Source organism: Spodoptera frugiperda, chromosome 5 (assembly GCF_023101765.2).
Source record: "Spodoptera frugiperda isolate SF20-4 chromosome 5, AGI-APGP_CSIRO_Sfru_2.0, whole genome shotgun sequence".
NCBI classification, from domain to species: domain Eukaryota; kingdom Metazoa; phylum Arthropoda; class Insecta; order Lepidoptera; family Noctuidae; genus Spodoptera; species Spodoptera frugiperda.
In genome coordinates this window covers 5,327,599-5,345,474 of record NC_064216.1, presented here as the reverse complement: position 1 = coordinate 5,345,474, position 17,876 = coordinate 5,327,599, and the positions used below count along the sequence as shown (strand labels likewise).

The window sequence follows — 17,876 nt, the reverse complement described above, 5'->3', positions numbered from 1 at the left end:
TTCCGCAATGTCAAGCCGGATTGAATTTATTATATTGTATTGAATGGCTGGAGTTTTTGTTGCATCTATTACTTTATTATTGAAAATAACTGGTTGGTCCAACCCGTTTTCATAGGTTGAGATCTTGTGACTTTTAGAATTCTTAGTAAAACTAGGTAGTCTGAATTTAAAGCTGACATCTGATCTAGGTTCGCTTATACTAAAGATTTACTTATTCTTATTCCTTTTTATACGATTTATGGTTCGATTCTCGTCGATCATGACCGTGTCGGGCAAAAGTACTGCTGGACATTTTTCGACTTTTAGAAAATTTCTCAGTATTACTACAAAGTCTGGAATTATGCCTAGTATAAAGGCAATAGGTTCACTACCTTTTACATGGGACTTATAACAGAAATAGTGAAAAGTCGGTACCATCTGCCTATCCCTCCAGGGATAAAAGGCGTGACAATAGGAGAAATACATCAAGACACTACAAAAGCGAAACTTATCTACTTCCCTAAACAATATGCAATAATAACATTGAGTAAATTGATATGTAGTTGCGTTGTTATATTGCAACATCCATCGTGTAACTTGAAGCTAATGTACAAACGGGTAATTAACTAAAGTGTGTCGAGGCAGAAACTGCTACACCACGATCAGTATCTGACAGAGGAAAACTTAATATCATTAGTGATTATCTACACGTATAACGTGATTAGTGGTGCATTCAATATTTCATCAAAACTGTTTCTTTTATCAGTCTCTTGAAATGGAAATTGTATACTTTGTATAGCAATCATAGTTGCATAGTTTATTTTGAAGTTCAATATTTTATCAACATGTTTTCTAATAATAAACGAAAATAAAAAACACATTCAAAGAAAATTACAAAAATAAATTACTATACCTAATAAAATAATAATATACGTAAACAAACACCAGTCATCACAATTAAACGCGCAATAAAATTAAGTAATTACAGTGTAAACACAACACCAAAATACAATGCAAATAAAGAAAAAGTGTCTAACCAAACATCAGTACTAAATATTTGACTACTACATTTACATACGCAATTAATACACGAACAAAATAAACACAATGAAAACTATTATCAGTGATCTTCAAAAACGTCACAGAATCTTTCTAATGACTGGTAAATGACAATGATATCAAAGTTACTGTTACACTGAACATCAAACACACCTCGTACATACCTACTGCCTGATTTTAATTGTCTGGAAAGATAAATAAGAAACAATCTTTTTAATGTTGACTTGACTGCATTTATCGGTTACTGCAACGTGCCTCATGTTCAAACCCGCACGGAACTACCATGTGCATGATGCGCAGGAATTTGCCTTTGTAAACGCATTTCTGTATGCCACAGAAGTAAATATTAAAACCAGTAGATGTTTAAAAAGAAAACATAACGATGTTTATAATGCAATCGATCGCGTAAGTCTGTTTGATCTAAGAAAAAGTTTTGAAAAGATCGGATTACTTTTCGGTATGCGTGTACCTATAATATTGGAAATATTTGATCAGCTACGATAGTGACGTAATTGGAGAATATTATGATATAGAAAGAACGATGACAGACTACGTTCATCTCGTTTGTATAAACCACAAGATTGTGAGTGTGGGTTTTTCTATAGACATCACAGATCCTTCATTTGTTATGGAACTAGCAATATAAGTAAAGAGTAGCTACCGTAAGTAGACATTTGCCTAACCATTTTCATATCTTATCCAATCTCGCTGATACAATCTACAATGCATTTGAAACCATAGCTTGCCATATCAAATCAACATTCCAACTTTGGCAATGACAATGCATGGCGCAACTAAGCTAATAAATCAGTCTAGAGGTCCAGACTAATATATTACTCGCATTTTGATTACGTATCTATTTCAAAAATTATGCACATCTTATGCACTGGCTAGTCCTGCTTTCACAGAATAGATTATTACGTCTGTGCAGTGAAAGGATTGCAATCACAAAATGTCAACTTGCAAACGTGACGGCTAGTAAGTGAGTATTTCGTAAAGTGCGCGCGAGTGCTTGGGCAACATTGCGTTGACACTGGTTTCGCCAACAATGGCTTTGTTTTATAGCTACTTCAATAGCTTAGATGAATATAAACAATCTGTGCGTGTACACTGAATTGCTTCAAGAGTTAAATGCACGCCAAACTATTGCGTGCTCATTCACTATATCATTGATCATCGCGAAGAATTGGATCAGCAAAAAGTGCTACAAACATACTTTCCTACTTAAATCTTTAAATAAAACTAAACTGTGTTGAATCTTAACCTGAATGCCTAAGGAAGATATATTTATTTTAGGATCTAAGTCATTATTATTCTTATATCCAACGCCGAGCAGCCGACAAGTTCTCAAATAAAGCAACAACCAAGATTACCATCGCGATAGAGACATTAATCTTGAAGATGATGGCTTCAACTAAGATGGATCACCGCACTACGAACTTGTACGAGTATTTCATAGGATATAAAGCAAAGTAACAGATGCTAAGCATTCTACAACACGATACCCTTGATACTAAATGGAAGGCTGTCTAGAATTACACGACACTTGAGACATAAGCAAATAAAACTTTTATGGCTGTAGGGCTTAAAACGGTTTTAATATATCAACAAGAACTCGTATATCGACGCTATAAACTTTTCTCGGTGTTTTCTATTCAAAAATATTCCCGATTCGATAAACATATTTATGCTACCGTGTTTTCGATTCAATAGATTTAATGTAGGTTACCATGAATGTGAATGTTTTGATGTTTTCATGTCTCGCGATGATCGTTCCAATAACATGGTTCATGTTATTAATAAATTAACAATCGTGTGTTGCAATCTATTCACATACTCGGCTCGTGTCAAGGCCCGCACTGCAGACTGTATTGTAAGAGTGTGAGTCCGTCGAAAGCAGAAGAATGGGCCATTGCACGCCCATTGCATTTGCATAAGTCTCCTGAGGTCAATATCCTCCTATGTCATCGGTGATTCTCTTGGAGGGAAGTTTGTATTGTTACGTTCGACTAATATAGATATTTATGGAAGCCTTTTAGAAGATGATAATGAAGACTTGCATATTGTAAAGAACCAGTAGTCTCGAGGACATGAATAATACAACATTGTTAGCCGATTTCATGCACATGGTAAACGTAGAAACAAGTTATTGTCTCTTTTGTTTGCTATTCCTAACGTGTTAAATAAGACAAAAGATGAGTGATTATAATAAAATATAAAATCACTGTCTTGAACAAAATTTATACTTTATACCAAATGAAAAATACTGAATATAAAATTACTGTTATGTAATAAAGAACCAAATGAAAGTAAGAGGGATTAAAGAAAGAGCTGAAGACGAAATAATTAAAATATAATGAAGCAACGTGAAGTTACTAAACAATCATTACAATACATTACGTTTTAAAAATAAAAAGTCTTAGAAGGAAGTTTATGGATACAAATAGAACAAACATGTGTTCGAATAAGAATTAGGACATTTACGTATTAGAGAAACGTTGTTAGAACAAAATATACGAGTATTTGTTTGTCAGTCAAGTCAACACAGAGAGGTTACTGACCTCAATATGGTAAACAACGAATCTTTTGAGGAAGGATAAGTCGAAATAGCTCGGCTATATAAAGATAAGACTTTTACAAAAAGTGAATATTAGTAGTGTAATTTATATCCGTGCCAAGTGTGAATGATCTGCGGATTTTATTTAAAGAAATAACGCACACCGTTCTCACAATTATTATAAAAGAATACGAGTGTATGTGATTCATTGTCGTCATAGAGTTTTAATGTTTCCATGAAATAAACATCATAACAATTTTGTCGCGTCTTGGCAGATTTTTGCTGACTTAATATTAAATGTTAAGTAACAGGAAAACAGTTGCTTTATTATCAAGACTTGTAAGAAATAAAAAATCTCAAGAAATAAACGTCTCTTAGACACTTTAATTGTATTTATACGATCAAAATCAGTTTTAGAATTATTTATAAGATAAAATCCAAAAAGACTATTAGAAATTTGCAGTAAACGAAGTAAAATACTGTCAAGATAATTTTGGAACCAATATCTGATACTTAGGAGGAAGTAACGGTAACACTTCAAGTCCAGCCACCCACGGGTGCATGTCCAAATACAGATATTGAACATTGCCTTATATTATGATTAAATTTTAAAGCTATCGATTAGGTCACCATTGCTCATAAGGATATTAAAGATGAAGTAAACCGAGTAAATGTAACCTAACGTAACGTTGATGGTGACTAATCCAATCAAGAATGTCATATGGAGATATTTGGATAGTAAATGACAATAAATTGAACCCTATGTACTTGCAAATAAGGAAGACAAAAGAAAATAGGTTCTTACCTCTTGAGGAAGTCAGTATATTCAGCCTGGCGGATGAGACCAGTGCGCATCATGATGGTCTGGAAGCATTGGCGTTCGATGGCCCATAGTCTGCAATCGGTGGCCGCCTTGATGGTGGCGGTACGTTTGCAGTTGTAGAGGATGGCCAGCTCGCCGAACACCTTGCCTGGTGCCATTGTGCTGAGGTATTTGTTCTCCCGTGACACTTCCACGCGACCCTCTGTCGAAGAAAGGATATTATTAGTATTGAAAGAAACTTCATTAGATTTTGGACTTTAGTATTAGGTAATTTTAAGATTGAAAATCTATTAAAGAAGATTGACAGATTGGACAGCTTAATATGCTAGTGCTGGTCAAAATAATACTCTACAAGTTGTCATAGGACATTTCACAACCGATATTAACATTCAAGGATACTAAATTGAACAATTAGGTCTCTTAAATATTTATGCCGAGATAGTATTACAAGTTCAATTATATACTGTTTGCTAAAACATAAATAATCATAAAGCTATATAGATATGAGTTATTGAGGCTAATGGCTTTTGGTTCTTAAGGCTAGACTGTACGTGGTGCTCCAATAACTTATTGAAATATCCTTCTTTATCATTCCTTTTTTAAAACCGTCGGTGAATAAATCGATATATATCAGTCAACTCGATCACGTAGCTGTATGAATAATCGAAACTGCATCTTATTCAAAAACCAAATTCGTTTTTATGAAAAGTTTCCATAGTATGACTGAACTATAAGTACTATAACTCGTTTGAATACAACATTCACATTTACCAATTCGAATAATTTCGATATGTAGGTATAGTGCAAATTAATAAATACTGTCAAGGTTGTTAAGATTGAAACTGTCGGCGGATATTTGTGACTCATTGCAGTGAATGGACATGATAAATATAAAGTTTTTACGATGATTATGTACAAAACTGACTGAATCTTTACAATGTTCAAATTGTTAGTTCCATCGTCACAGGAACAGCTAACCAAGCACCAGTGCATAATTCTAAAGTTTATGAAGACATTGACAATTTCAAGATTAAAGCAAGGTTCATATCTGGCATAAATGATCGTGATCGTTTCATCGATCTCACTTATAACATCTATTGACTGTGAACAATCAGGTGTTTATTTTTCTAGCGTTTGTCTGTTCTAGCGTTAAGCGACTTTAATACGCGACACGTGTTCCGTCAGATATAGACCTCCCCTGAAAAATATTTTATTCGCAGGTCGAATAGTATTGAATCTAATATATTTTCTGAGTAGAAGAAGCATAAAACCTTGCTTTCAAATATAAAACCCACAACAAGTTAATACAAAATTACTGAATTAGAAAAAAATGTACCTATAATCAAGTTCATACAAAATTACTGAATTAGAAAAAAATGTACCTATAATCAAGTTCTTTGACGCTTATCGTATCGAGTGTGAAATTACAATCGTAAGCAGCTGTTACTATCGACAATGTCAAGATAAGTGTGAGAACAAATAGAGAGGCATGTGAAACCACAGTCCAATGAATGACTTGATTTGTTAGTGCATATGCTTAGAAAAATTTTAACGAGCAATGACGAACGAAGATAAATATCACACGATTGAGATCAAGTATTGTGTTTTAGTGAGAAAAGTGAATGTGAAATGCTAATATTATAATTGCGATGAATTCTTTAAATGTTTTCCAATAATGATGAATCGGTCTATAGAATATTTTTTTTTATATTATAAGACTAGAGAAAGAAAAAGAGAGATCTTACACAAGTAGACAATAAAATAATCAATATTTGCTTCCCATCTTTTAAACCTTCCCTGGGCTTCAGCAAACACACATAATCTCCAAGTTTAAACACGAGATTTTTGAGACCAAATATCGCCAAATTTTTCAAAAAATATATTATGTTTATTTGCCTTCCCATCTAACAAAAATCTAACAGTACCATCCTCTGTACTTATGTACATAGCCAAATCAAACTGAAACAGTTAATTCTAGTACTATCTGTGTAGTATAAAGCATTAACAGTTATCACCTACCTATTGACTGATAGAATATGCGTACACGCATTGAATTGTTCAACAATTCTGTTGTCCTACCATCCTATTGTTTACGTCCACATGAACTTCATTCCCGTTATAGTCATTCATCACTTGTGTATTAGCTATGTGTACGTCATTTCAATACGAAATTCCTAAGCAAATGACAATAGCTATATGACTGAAGTACATAATATAATAATCACCTCAACTCGGATGAAATATATCAATTTCTTCGTCCAGACCTACCCCAGGTACATTTATATGTATTTACAGAACATACAATTTAGAATATAACTATGTATGCAGTGCTTAAAGTATTAATTGAATGGGGGCTGCCTTTTTTTTATTACCAGATGGCGCAAAAATACATGCATGCATGCTAGGGAAGTGTTTTTGTCCAATCACAACAGCTGTCAAATTTTGAACGTCCAATGGTGTGATGCTAGCATAATAATAATTATGCTATTGGACGAAAAATGAGATGTTTATACTAGCGCTATCTGGAGAACAAAACCATGGTGGTCCTGACAATACATATCATGATACATGGAATACAATATGAAGCATTAAAAAGCTTAATCAAGTAACTTATCTCTACATAGTACTTCAAAATAACCAGGTGTCCCATTAATTTACTGTTTCATGCAATTTTAGAATAATATTTAAAAGAAGATAACCTTATTAGCAATGTCTCGAAAGACTTAAAACGTCACGAAATAGACGCTATTTATATTTTTAACTGTTGTGAGCAACGTTGGCATATCATAATCAAATATTTGCAAAGAAACGTTGAAGTAGCGCAACAAGGACATTAGTTCACCTCAGTTTTATTATGTTTGTGATCATATCTTTTTATGTAATCTTGATTTTGTAACGCAATACGTAATATTCATGCCTATCTTTATTAACAAATTCGTTGGAAAATATACATTGTACATTTATTTTTAGGATTCCATAGCCAGATGGCAAAAATGGGAACCCTTATAGATTCGTCATGTCTGTCTGTCTGTCCGTCTGTCAGTTCATCCGTATGTCACAGCCATTTATTTAAGTTAGTTTGTTGGTTGTTTGGAGTTAAGGCTTGATACAAGTCACATACATAGGTATTACATCAACTGAATTTCTTCTTCTACATTCGATGCAAATAAACACTAAGCTACAATAAGAATTTAGCGAAACAATGATTTATTTGGCATCTGCACTAAAACTTTCATTAGTGAAAATTGCAAGTTTCTAAATCATGTGTGAAATGATTACAATGTAAAATACTTCGACAGTAATCGAGAGATTGTCAAGTTCACTTTTTATGTTGATAACTTTCTACGTACGAGATTTAAGATTTATCTTCGAACATCTTTTATGGTGTTTGTAGAGGTCTACACGTCTACAGACCACGAAGACTGTGGTCTAATTACTAAGTCGGACAAAAAGTGCTAATGCGTTTTGCTGTTAAGAAATTAACAGCAGTTAACTGGAGTCTGGAAGTCAAAGCATTAGAGAGCATGTAAAAGTACATTCCTATAATACTACTGCGTATGACACACATAAGTAAATATAATTGTTCATTCATGCTTATTCTTCTGGGAAAATAAACATTTAGAGGACCGACGATCACGAGATTTATATGAGTGCTAAGGAAGGTGTGAATTACTGATGACGAAGTCTATCCAAGTAAATTACTGGCATTTAGCCCAACCCATGCAGATAAGCTGAGTCTTAAGCCATTGACCAAACTTCGAACAAGAAAAGTGCTTTAAATTTCACCTTTATTCACATCCATTTCAATGCATTCCATTCCTACATGAGCACGACTATCATTACCCAAATCTGGATTTAACAAAATCTGTGTGGGATTAGAGGTAATAAAATTTTAAAGTTTACCTTAAAAATCATTTTTTATTACTATAGGATTAGCTCTTTAGCTAACGGGAACGAGATTTTAATCTCGTGAATTACCTGATACTTCGAAAAGTGGCATTCACACTATCAATTTAAAGTTTCAGACATAAAATGCTGCAAACATAAAATAAAACCTTAATAACAGCAATTAACAGGAAGTTGCAGAAAATTTTGCAAATCCTATAATTACCTATTTCAAATATTATTCAAATTGCTGGCCAAGTCTCAGTTGAAGTAAATTAAATAGTCAAAGACCGAAAGTGTTTCAAGGTGATTGACTGAGAACATAATGCTGGGGTCAGGAGTTCGGATACGTGTCCAGGCTTACTTACGGCTGTTTTATTGTACACGTTACATTGTACTGAGATTGCATCGATACTGGCTTTCCAATAGGCAATGTAGACTAAGTTTTAGGAGCCGATATCGTCTTTGAAATTTGTTCAGAGCAAAATTTTATTTCTACGGACAACGTGAGTCACTCTCTTAAAACAGTAATATAAAAAGATGAAGTTAGTTTTACTATGGAAAATCTTGGAAATTGATCGATGTAAGAGTTGTACATTAAAATATTCTGCCAAATTCTGCTACATAGTGTCATTATTCACCTTAAAATTACTTATTTTTTGTTGAATGTGACCTTCAGTAACTTGAATATTGTAATTATTCTGACATTCAATGCTAGGCTCGGTTCACAAGAAAAAGCTAGCAACACACACATACAAGGATCCTTAATGAGAGACCATTAGTAATTGCCAGGTTACTGCTATGCTCATTGTCCTTCAACTACCTTTAATGCATTTATGCTAAAATGTCTTTACCATATGCGTTAACAAGGTCTCTTTTAAGTTTACAACCGCAACGCAATTGGTGGCCTATTGTCTTTTGGAACAGTTAATATATTTTAAGCCGAACGCGTTACTCACTTTTTACGATACCGACGATTGTAACTGTTCGTTGCTAACAATGAATACAAAAATAATATTTTCAATATCAACACGTTGCCACAATAATATTTTGTAGTATGAAGACAATACAAGATATACGACTTCCAAAATTCGACGTGTTGAATTGATTTGTTTTCATCAAAACAAGTTACTTTATTATATACCAATGTATGGAAATGTTAAACGAAAAGTTGTTAATCGTACAGTATCCACAGCATTATGTTATGGTACCTAATACCGTTACTAATAAAATTTCACACCTCAGCCTTTGTACAAATCTTCAGTTAAAAATTGCAATATTCTTTGTCGTAAAACCGCACTTTGATTGCAATCAATAATTCAAATTACTGCATTACCAGTATGTTAATTCTCATATTCGTGCTTAACTTTAACTAAAACTAGGGCGATACGCAGCAAAGTTTAATTGATATGCCAGTCTCGGTACGTTTGGCAAACTACCTATACATATGCCAAGGCGCTCAAAACCTCAATCGTAAATGGAGTACGCGTGGCGCAATGTCCTGTCCTTCTTTAAAATTTAGTCGGAGTTAATATTACACATCTTTTTCTAACGGAAAATTGTCTTTAATCACATCGAAGGAAATGGTTTGAAATCAATTTGGCGTGGTGTCTCGTCTAACGATATAGACCGTCATTTCCCGTGTGTGTTGTAAGACGCGCATAAGAGATTGTATCAAAAGTGTGGGTAGTAACATTCAAACACTTACACACATCATTGCACTATGACCAGTTATCCGCTTGTTAAATGTGATTAACGCAACACACCGTAAGGTCATCTTTTAATAGAATTCTTTACAAAAATTAATGAAAAGTTTATTGTAATCAATTTGCAAGTCTTTTCATTTTGTTCAATAAAAAGATTCTGATTCAAGCGCTGTATATTAACAAGGACTTAGAGATCCTTGTGATGTAACATTGAGTCACGTGCGTAGGTATTCCACGGTTCATATTACGTCATCGAAAATGTCATCCGTGAGACCTCGAAATTGTTCCGTCGCCATAACATTCAACCATCGATCAACATCAGTACACATGAGAACAAAATAACTTCCCGATAACAACTGCGATAACCGTTTATATTGATGATACTTAGATAGTTTCATAAATTATATAATAGAAGTGTGTAGGTACTTATTCTAATTGCTTATCAAATTACCTGTTTCTCCATTTCGAGGATGCTTGTCTGTGGATTTGTTGTTTGGCTCTAGACGCGTCACGTCCAACAATATACCCGCATCCAACGACGATTCAGTAGCATTACTGTCGCGTTGGCAGAGATTTCCTGTCCTCCGCTTTCTTGTCCCGTACGTATGCACAGGCACTATTAACTTTGGTCTTGGTATCGAAAAATCCGAGTCCGACCCACTAGATGAACTTTTAGCACTTCTAGAAAACACACCGTTGCCATTTGTTGTGACACGCTCTTCACTAATTCGGTCTTTTTGTGTCCCGAAAGACATAATGTCATTGTATCTATCGTACCTATCATCACTTTTCACTCTCACTGTATTGTATAGTTTCCCGTACTTATCACGTTTGATTTGCTTTGCAGCACCGTTTATAGTCCGATAGTCACTTTCTTTACTTTGATCAGTAGAGTGTAACCCATTTGCAATCGGCGGGGCAGGTTGACTTCCGTTAAACATTTCGTACTGCATTAACGTCAGCTGTTCGCTCGGTGACAGATTCCTTTTCGGTTGCGTGACAGTGACTTCATTATAAGTCTCGTCAGGCTGGACCGCGTCGAGATAAGCTCTGAGTGGCGCTCTTCCTTCGCTTTTTACTCTCAATGATTTAGAACGAAAGCTAGGTTTATTATCATCGATGCGTCCGTTTCGTTCGTTTACTGGTTGCGTTGTGTGCTTAGGAATTTGATCGCATGTAGATAACGACTTGTTAACAGGCTGCATGAATATACCCAAATCTTCCGCTTCACCATCGAGGTTTTGTTTACCGTTTCTGGACTTAATTGTACTTAAGTCTAAAGTTGCCATAGAGTTTATCAATTGGTACATAGTATTTCCATTTTGCTTCATAGGCTCGCTATGATTACTTTTATCTTTTTTTGTATCCTTTTGCATCTGTTTTATCTTATCACTGTCAGTGTCATTGTTCTGTTGGCTTACTCTAGAGTAGTATTCATAATAAGATTCTGAGGCTGGGTCAGGTGGAACTGCACCCGGATCAGGTAATGGATAATAACTTTTTTTTGAGTCAACTTTTCTCTGTCGATGGGCATATTTTAAAGAATCCTTACGTTGAGGTGGGACAGGTGGCTGTTTGCTGTTTGATGCAAACGCTTCAATGTCCCATTCAGTGAAATTTCTACGTTTAACTCTTCTTAAAGTCGACGGTCTATATCCATTTGGCATATCTTTAAAACTATAACTATGCTTCAATTTATTCTGTGCGAGAAGATTATTATTTGCTCTCGCTTTCTCTTCTATATTTTGTTGATATTTAGCTAATTGAGATATGTTTTCATTAGGAACATCATTATTAGAGTAATTATATTCATTATCTTCCAATGAATATGTTTTACTATCGTAATCTTTGTCACTAGTACGACCAACGTCTCTGCATGATTTACTTCTTGATATTGAATTGAATTTACTAGAGTTTGATTGGTCGTCGTTTTCGTTATACGAACTGAGATTCTTTGCACCAACCCAGTTGGCTGCATATACGAGATCCATAGTTCTGTCCGTAATGGACAGCCACGGGTCCTCCATGACCGCTTTTCCAGGATAATGCTTGATTTTCATAATGTTGTCAATTTCTTCTTTGCCGCTTCGTTTACTTCATTGTTGAGCCTGCAGATTTGGAAGTGAAAAGACGTGCTTAATAACTTTAATTCCATTTTCCCGTTGGATGGATGTTATCAACCAGCTTCTAAAGGTTACTACGGTCGAACGTCATTAGACGGGAGATTAATGTGACGCACTCGCTGTTTTTGTTAGTATGCAATAATCAGGAACATAAATTACTCGAGTCAATCTGTGGAGTGTACAGATTTAATGCTGCAGCAAAATTTACGTAATTACATATTTTTTATCCCTTAAGTTAATTAGTGTAGTGAACATTTCTCAATTTTCCTACTTTATAATTGCTTCAGTAATGGCGCATTCAATTGATTAATGTATAACAATGGAAAGATTTTGCAACCACTTCTATACCTACTTATCCGTGTCTAGAAACTCGATTATTTTTACTCGATACACAAAGCGAATGCAGCTTGTCGACAGCTGCACAATAACTGCATTGCTAACGAAGTTCTTTTCAGCTCTATCTTGGTAGATAAAATTCGTTTTTTTTATGCCTTTCTTTACTATCGTAGTACAATAAGTTATTTTTCAATTATGACTCAATATTGTTATCGTAACAGTAAAGAATGACTCACCAATATTTTCTTTCTGTGATAAAATTATTTACATTATTATAAAGACTTACTTTTACGTATCTATTTATTTATAAATTCACATTTAATCATAAAACATATCATTAGATAATTTTCGTATTTAATGACGAGTCATTCATTACTCTAATAACCAGTTTCTCACCAATTCTATAGTATGATCTCTTACTTTTTATTCTAAATCCCATTTATCAACTAGTTAGTCAACATCAGGTACCCATGCCTATTGTAAAGAACGTTAATGCTTAATGACCTTGAAGCCGGTATTGTTTAGGCAAAAAGTTCTCAAGCAGTGAACTACGTAACAGCGGACGCGTCACGGGACGCAAGCACGACCACGACCGTTGCACAAGACATGACTTGGTCCAATACATCAACAACGAGGAAGTGCTAACTGGGCCTCAAGAGCCCATAAGGCGAATGCAAATGGAATCAAATTGCGTAATAATTAGATAATGAGGGCTGAGTGAGTGCGAGCGGCAGCTGGCGAAGCAACAGCATATGACCAGTTTATTATTAATCATAATGAAGCACTTTCACTGGAAAATTTAACGACTCTATTAAAAACAGATGTGGATATAGATATAGAATCGAAAGTCAGTCGTGTACTAGAAACGCACTTATCAAACAATAAAGATAAGGAAATAAACAAAAACAATGTGGGTGAGGAGAACAAAAACAAACGATATGTGTTTAGTTGTAACAAATTAGCAACAATCGTTAAACGCCTGATCGAGTTAGTAGGAAACGATTTCTAAGACATCAGCCGATAGACGAGTTGAAACAAGTTCATTGGTCCACATATCCAGTCGGCTGGTCAACGATGATACGTGAGAAACATATCCAGGAACTTGAGAAATTGTGGCTGACAATCTTTCCATTAGTGGATAAAATTAAACTACAATAAGTGAATTACAACGCACTGCAAAGATTCATGTAGTGACGATGACGAACAAAATAGCGATTCTAAAAACGCTGAAGTGTGATGTCAGTTATTTTACGCAGAATTTTGTTTCAAATACAAACAGAAGCAGTTAAAATGGACTCCCTAATTTCAACGAATGCCATATTTTCCTTAAATATTTACAGAGTTTTGAATGTATATCGGATTTACCTACTGTATCTTCCAACAAAGGAGGAAAAAATGCATTTTTGTAATCAAACTTTAAAAGGAAAACCGAATTTATATAGGCACTTGTGTATTATATTTTACTATAGATTTGACGATAATTACACATAAACAAAACAAATAGGTAGCTAACTCGTCGTAAATATTTGTTATGTTATGCATGTTTTCATTAACATTTGCAGTAAATGCTTTGAAAGCAATAAAGCCGTTGACTCATCAATGGAGTACAAAGTCATTGATAGAATGACAATTTCTTAGTCAGAAACGCAAATAGCACGCGCTGAATTTATTTAGAACTAACGGTAACTTACTCGAATCATAAACAATGGTAGCCCTTTCTCCTATTTACTTGTATTTACTATTCACTGTGACATTCAAGGTACATTATTCTATCAGGATAAAACCAAAGTATTCCACACAAACGAGACTAAAGTCAGACAATAATAAAACATTTCTGTTTTGACTTGCTTTACTGAAGCAATTATTATGATGGCGTAGAATAACACTACCGGTATTATAACCATCAACTAACACGTCCATTTCGAAATGTCTGTATTGTACAAACACTTTCTATATTTTGATGATATATGTAATAATCGGCATAGTTATTATTGTGATAACATCACCATCGTTGTTATGTTTACTATTGTTATTGTTAACATGGCACGCAACGGAGACAATCCTACATATATGTTGATAACATCACAACTATTTAACTTTCTAATCTTTGTTTGAATACTAAAACGTGACAATGATTCGTACGCGCATATTAAATCGATTTATGATAGTCGATAAACAAGTTCCGAAGTATGTTAGTGCAATAATGATTTTAAATAAGTTAACGAAGCGTGAATTGATCCGTACTGCAATACTTGCATTGGGTCTATCATTAATTATGAAATCAGTCCTTGGTTAATTTAGTCCTGAACATGATTCGCTACTAATATTTACGACGTGACCGTTTGTACCGTATACACGATTAATGTTGTTGATATCATTCAAGAGGCATGGTTTCAAAGACAGTGATGTCATACTGCTCGGCCAAACACAAGCATAGAAAGCTCGGACATTAATATGCTAAAATATCTTCACTCTGAAGACAACGTTCCAAAATACTTTCACAGCACACGGGTAGTGCACGCAAATACGAGAGGCTTGCAATAACCTTGTAGTGCATGAGAGCCTCCGAAATGTTACTTTCAAATCGTTTGTCGGACCAAAGGACACGATCTTCATAAATAATATTCGCGTAAAATCAAATGTTATTTTATCTTTAACGAGTATTTTTCCATAACATTCAAATAAAAATATAAATTTTGCTGCAGCATTATGACTAGAGAACTAGTTAAATATGAATCCTTTTCGGTGCACGGATTAACGTTTATCCCCCGAAATCTCTCTGGTGCAGCGACAGCTGCAACATCCGCGAATTTGCACTTTATTAAAACACAAACACAGCACAATATTTACCATAGTTCAATGGAATTAGTCTCTTCAATTCGTTTTGATTGAGAAACAAAAACTATAAACAAATCACATCGCTTGTCTCACAATAAAGTCGATCGCGACTATTTTAAATTCGGAACGCGAGACATTGGGGACACGGCGACCAATCACGTCAGCGCCGCTCCGCTTACTGCTCTACTCCGATCCGATCAACTCCTGCGCAAACGCAGCCGGCTGACAGCGCGTGCGATTGAGACAGACAACGCGCCAGACAAAGACAAAACATATACTTACCTGAATAATAAAAGCTCCAAGCTCACAAAAGGTGGACGAGGTGGTGAACCTTTTAATTTTGATCCTAGAGATATACTGTAGAACATTAAATCGAGACTAAAAAAAGAATTTATGTCAGACGATAATGGATTTCATGAAATCCGTTCTAGTTTCAAATAAATATGTTTTTATATACACTTGTTCAAATATTGAAACAATTATAGACGAAAAGAGTTTGATTAAAGTGATGATGAAAAATCAAGAATTATTGACGCAATGCGACGTTCCCTTCATTCTGGTTTATATCAAAATTATAACATTGTTGAAACAACAATAGGCCAAAAATGACAAAAATTCATTATGAAATATCATCATTTTGTGAACGAGTTAAATCGACAAGGTAGTGCCCGTGACCGAATAGCTATCAAATGTTTTTCATTGAATATGAGACCTTCAGATAGACAACAAAAAAGTAATTATTCCATTTTAAAAGTGTATGAATGTTGCGCTATTTATTTATGTAGAGTATTTACTATTTACACAAATACCTTGAAAAGTGGAGATAACCAATAACGATGAAAACTGGTCATTGAGGGAAACATACCTATGAATGTCAGTGAGGACTTTTCAAAAAGGCATTGACTCTTCAATTATAAGTAACTTCATATGAATTTTATAAGTGAGAGCACTTTAAATTAAATGTATGACTAATACTAAAAAGGGACGGATTTCACGATCAACAAATGACGTAAACTGTGAAATCAGCGCAAATAATTTTCTGAACGACTACACAAATAATGAAGCAAATGAAATAGAAAAGTTTATCAATAATAACAGCGAAACAAATAAATTGGAAAAGAAAGCAAATTATAGATTAAATTGCGGGAACAAACGTGAAAAAATATAATTTCGAACTGTCATTGCGGTAATCATCGAAGCGTTGAAAAGAATGGAACACGTTTTCAATATAAATATAGTTATAATGAGTATTTAGAATGTCCATATAAGTCTTAAGTACAAGCGAAGACTGAATTTAAAGCAACAAAAACTGCAGTAAGAGGAAAGGTATCGCTTCATATAAATCACGTAACGTGTCTTCTAAACCAGTTACTGTGTTCTTAGGTTTAAAAAGCGCAGTATTTTTTTATAAAAATAAAATTCTACAGTTAAATTTCCGCGGTATAACGTGCAGTAATGGGTGCAGAACATAACCGCTCCGTTGGACATCACTAAGATATCATCATAAACGTATTATACACAGAATTCGTGATCATAAAACTCGTTCTACAAGACGTGTCGAAGATATAAATTAGGTTCAGGTTTCATAATTTGTCTAGTCCTATCTTTTTGTTTTGTATTTGCTTCATCGTCCTCGTTTCATGTTCATCTTAAACGATGTCAGTTACAAAAATATTCTTATTTGCTTGCTTTAGGCTTGCTATTACTTGGTGCTAGGCTAGTGTAATGTTTTTTCTTATTTATATTTTCCTTATCTAGAGTTATGCTATGCACTCCTTTGTCTTCGTCCTTAACCATCCATTTATATGTTCACGTTTCTATGTTACACGACTGTTTGTAGACCAGTAAAACGCCATGCAATTATGGTCAGACTCAACGAATCGAAAGTTCAAGTAAAAGCAGAAATGCTAATCTCGAAGATGTTCAGTCGGATTTCATTTGTGACGCAATTATTCCACGGTCAAGGCTGTAGGCTGTAAATACTGTGATGGTTTCACTTTTAAGTACTTTTGTTGCCTTCAAACGGTTTTACGCTTCTTTACTGTTTATACCTTCTATTATGTTTTAAATTTCACAACACTGGACTGGTGATAATACTGGTTTTGTCTGATGATGATGAAATTAATAACATTGGCTGGAGTTTTTAATTTGATATTCTCAGTTTTTTTAAATGCTTCTCTTTAAATAAAAATGTGTCACCAGAGGCAAAACGAAACACTTTTGCTTACTCTTTGGGGAATAACCAATGATTACTGATATCATTATTGTCTTTCTCGCATACGTCTCTTTATCTTGAGTTATTGACTTTTAAGGAAAATCCCAAATCGAGATTTCTTTATATATTTACAAATAGCTTCTGCCAGCGGTTACGCCCGCGCTCCCATATAAAACATATCTTAAGTGTTATTCTAGACCACAATCTACCCCTGTTCCAAATTTCGGTTTGACGTGATTGCGCAACAAACAAAAACACAAACACATAAACTCTCAAACTTTTGCATTTATAATATAAGTAAGATTTACCCTGAATGAGTAGTATAATCCGACCTCTCCTCAGTTCTCACTTATAA

General features: G+C 34.4%; 1 protein-coding gene across 5 annotated transcripts in view; it reads right to left on the bottom strand.

The window, feature by feature from the left end:
- The window catches only part of LOC118272099 (cGMP-dependent protein kinase, isozyme 2 forms cD4/T1/T3A/T3B), a 127,051-nt gene that overhangs the window by 12,856 nt on the left and 96,319 nt on the right, over positions 1–17,876 (bottom strand). For 2 of the 5 annotated variants that reach the window (XM_050693584.1, XM_050693585.1), the window contains one exon: positions 4,401–4,620. In XM_050693584.1, the coding sequence (XP_050549541.1) occupies positions 4,401–4,620 (220 nt within the window). Of the gene's footprint in view, positions 1–1,084; positions 1,224–4,400; positions 4,621–10,460; positions 12,302–15,318; positions 15,502–17,876 lie in introns of those variants that run through there. The other 3 variants (XM_050693586.1, XM_050693583.1, XM_035588430.2) reach the window with 3 other exon arrangements.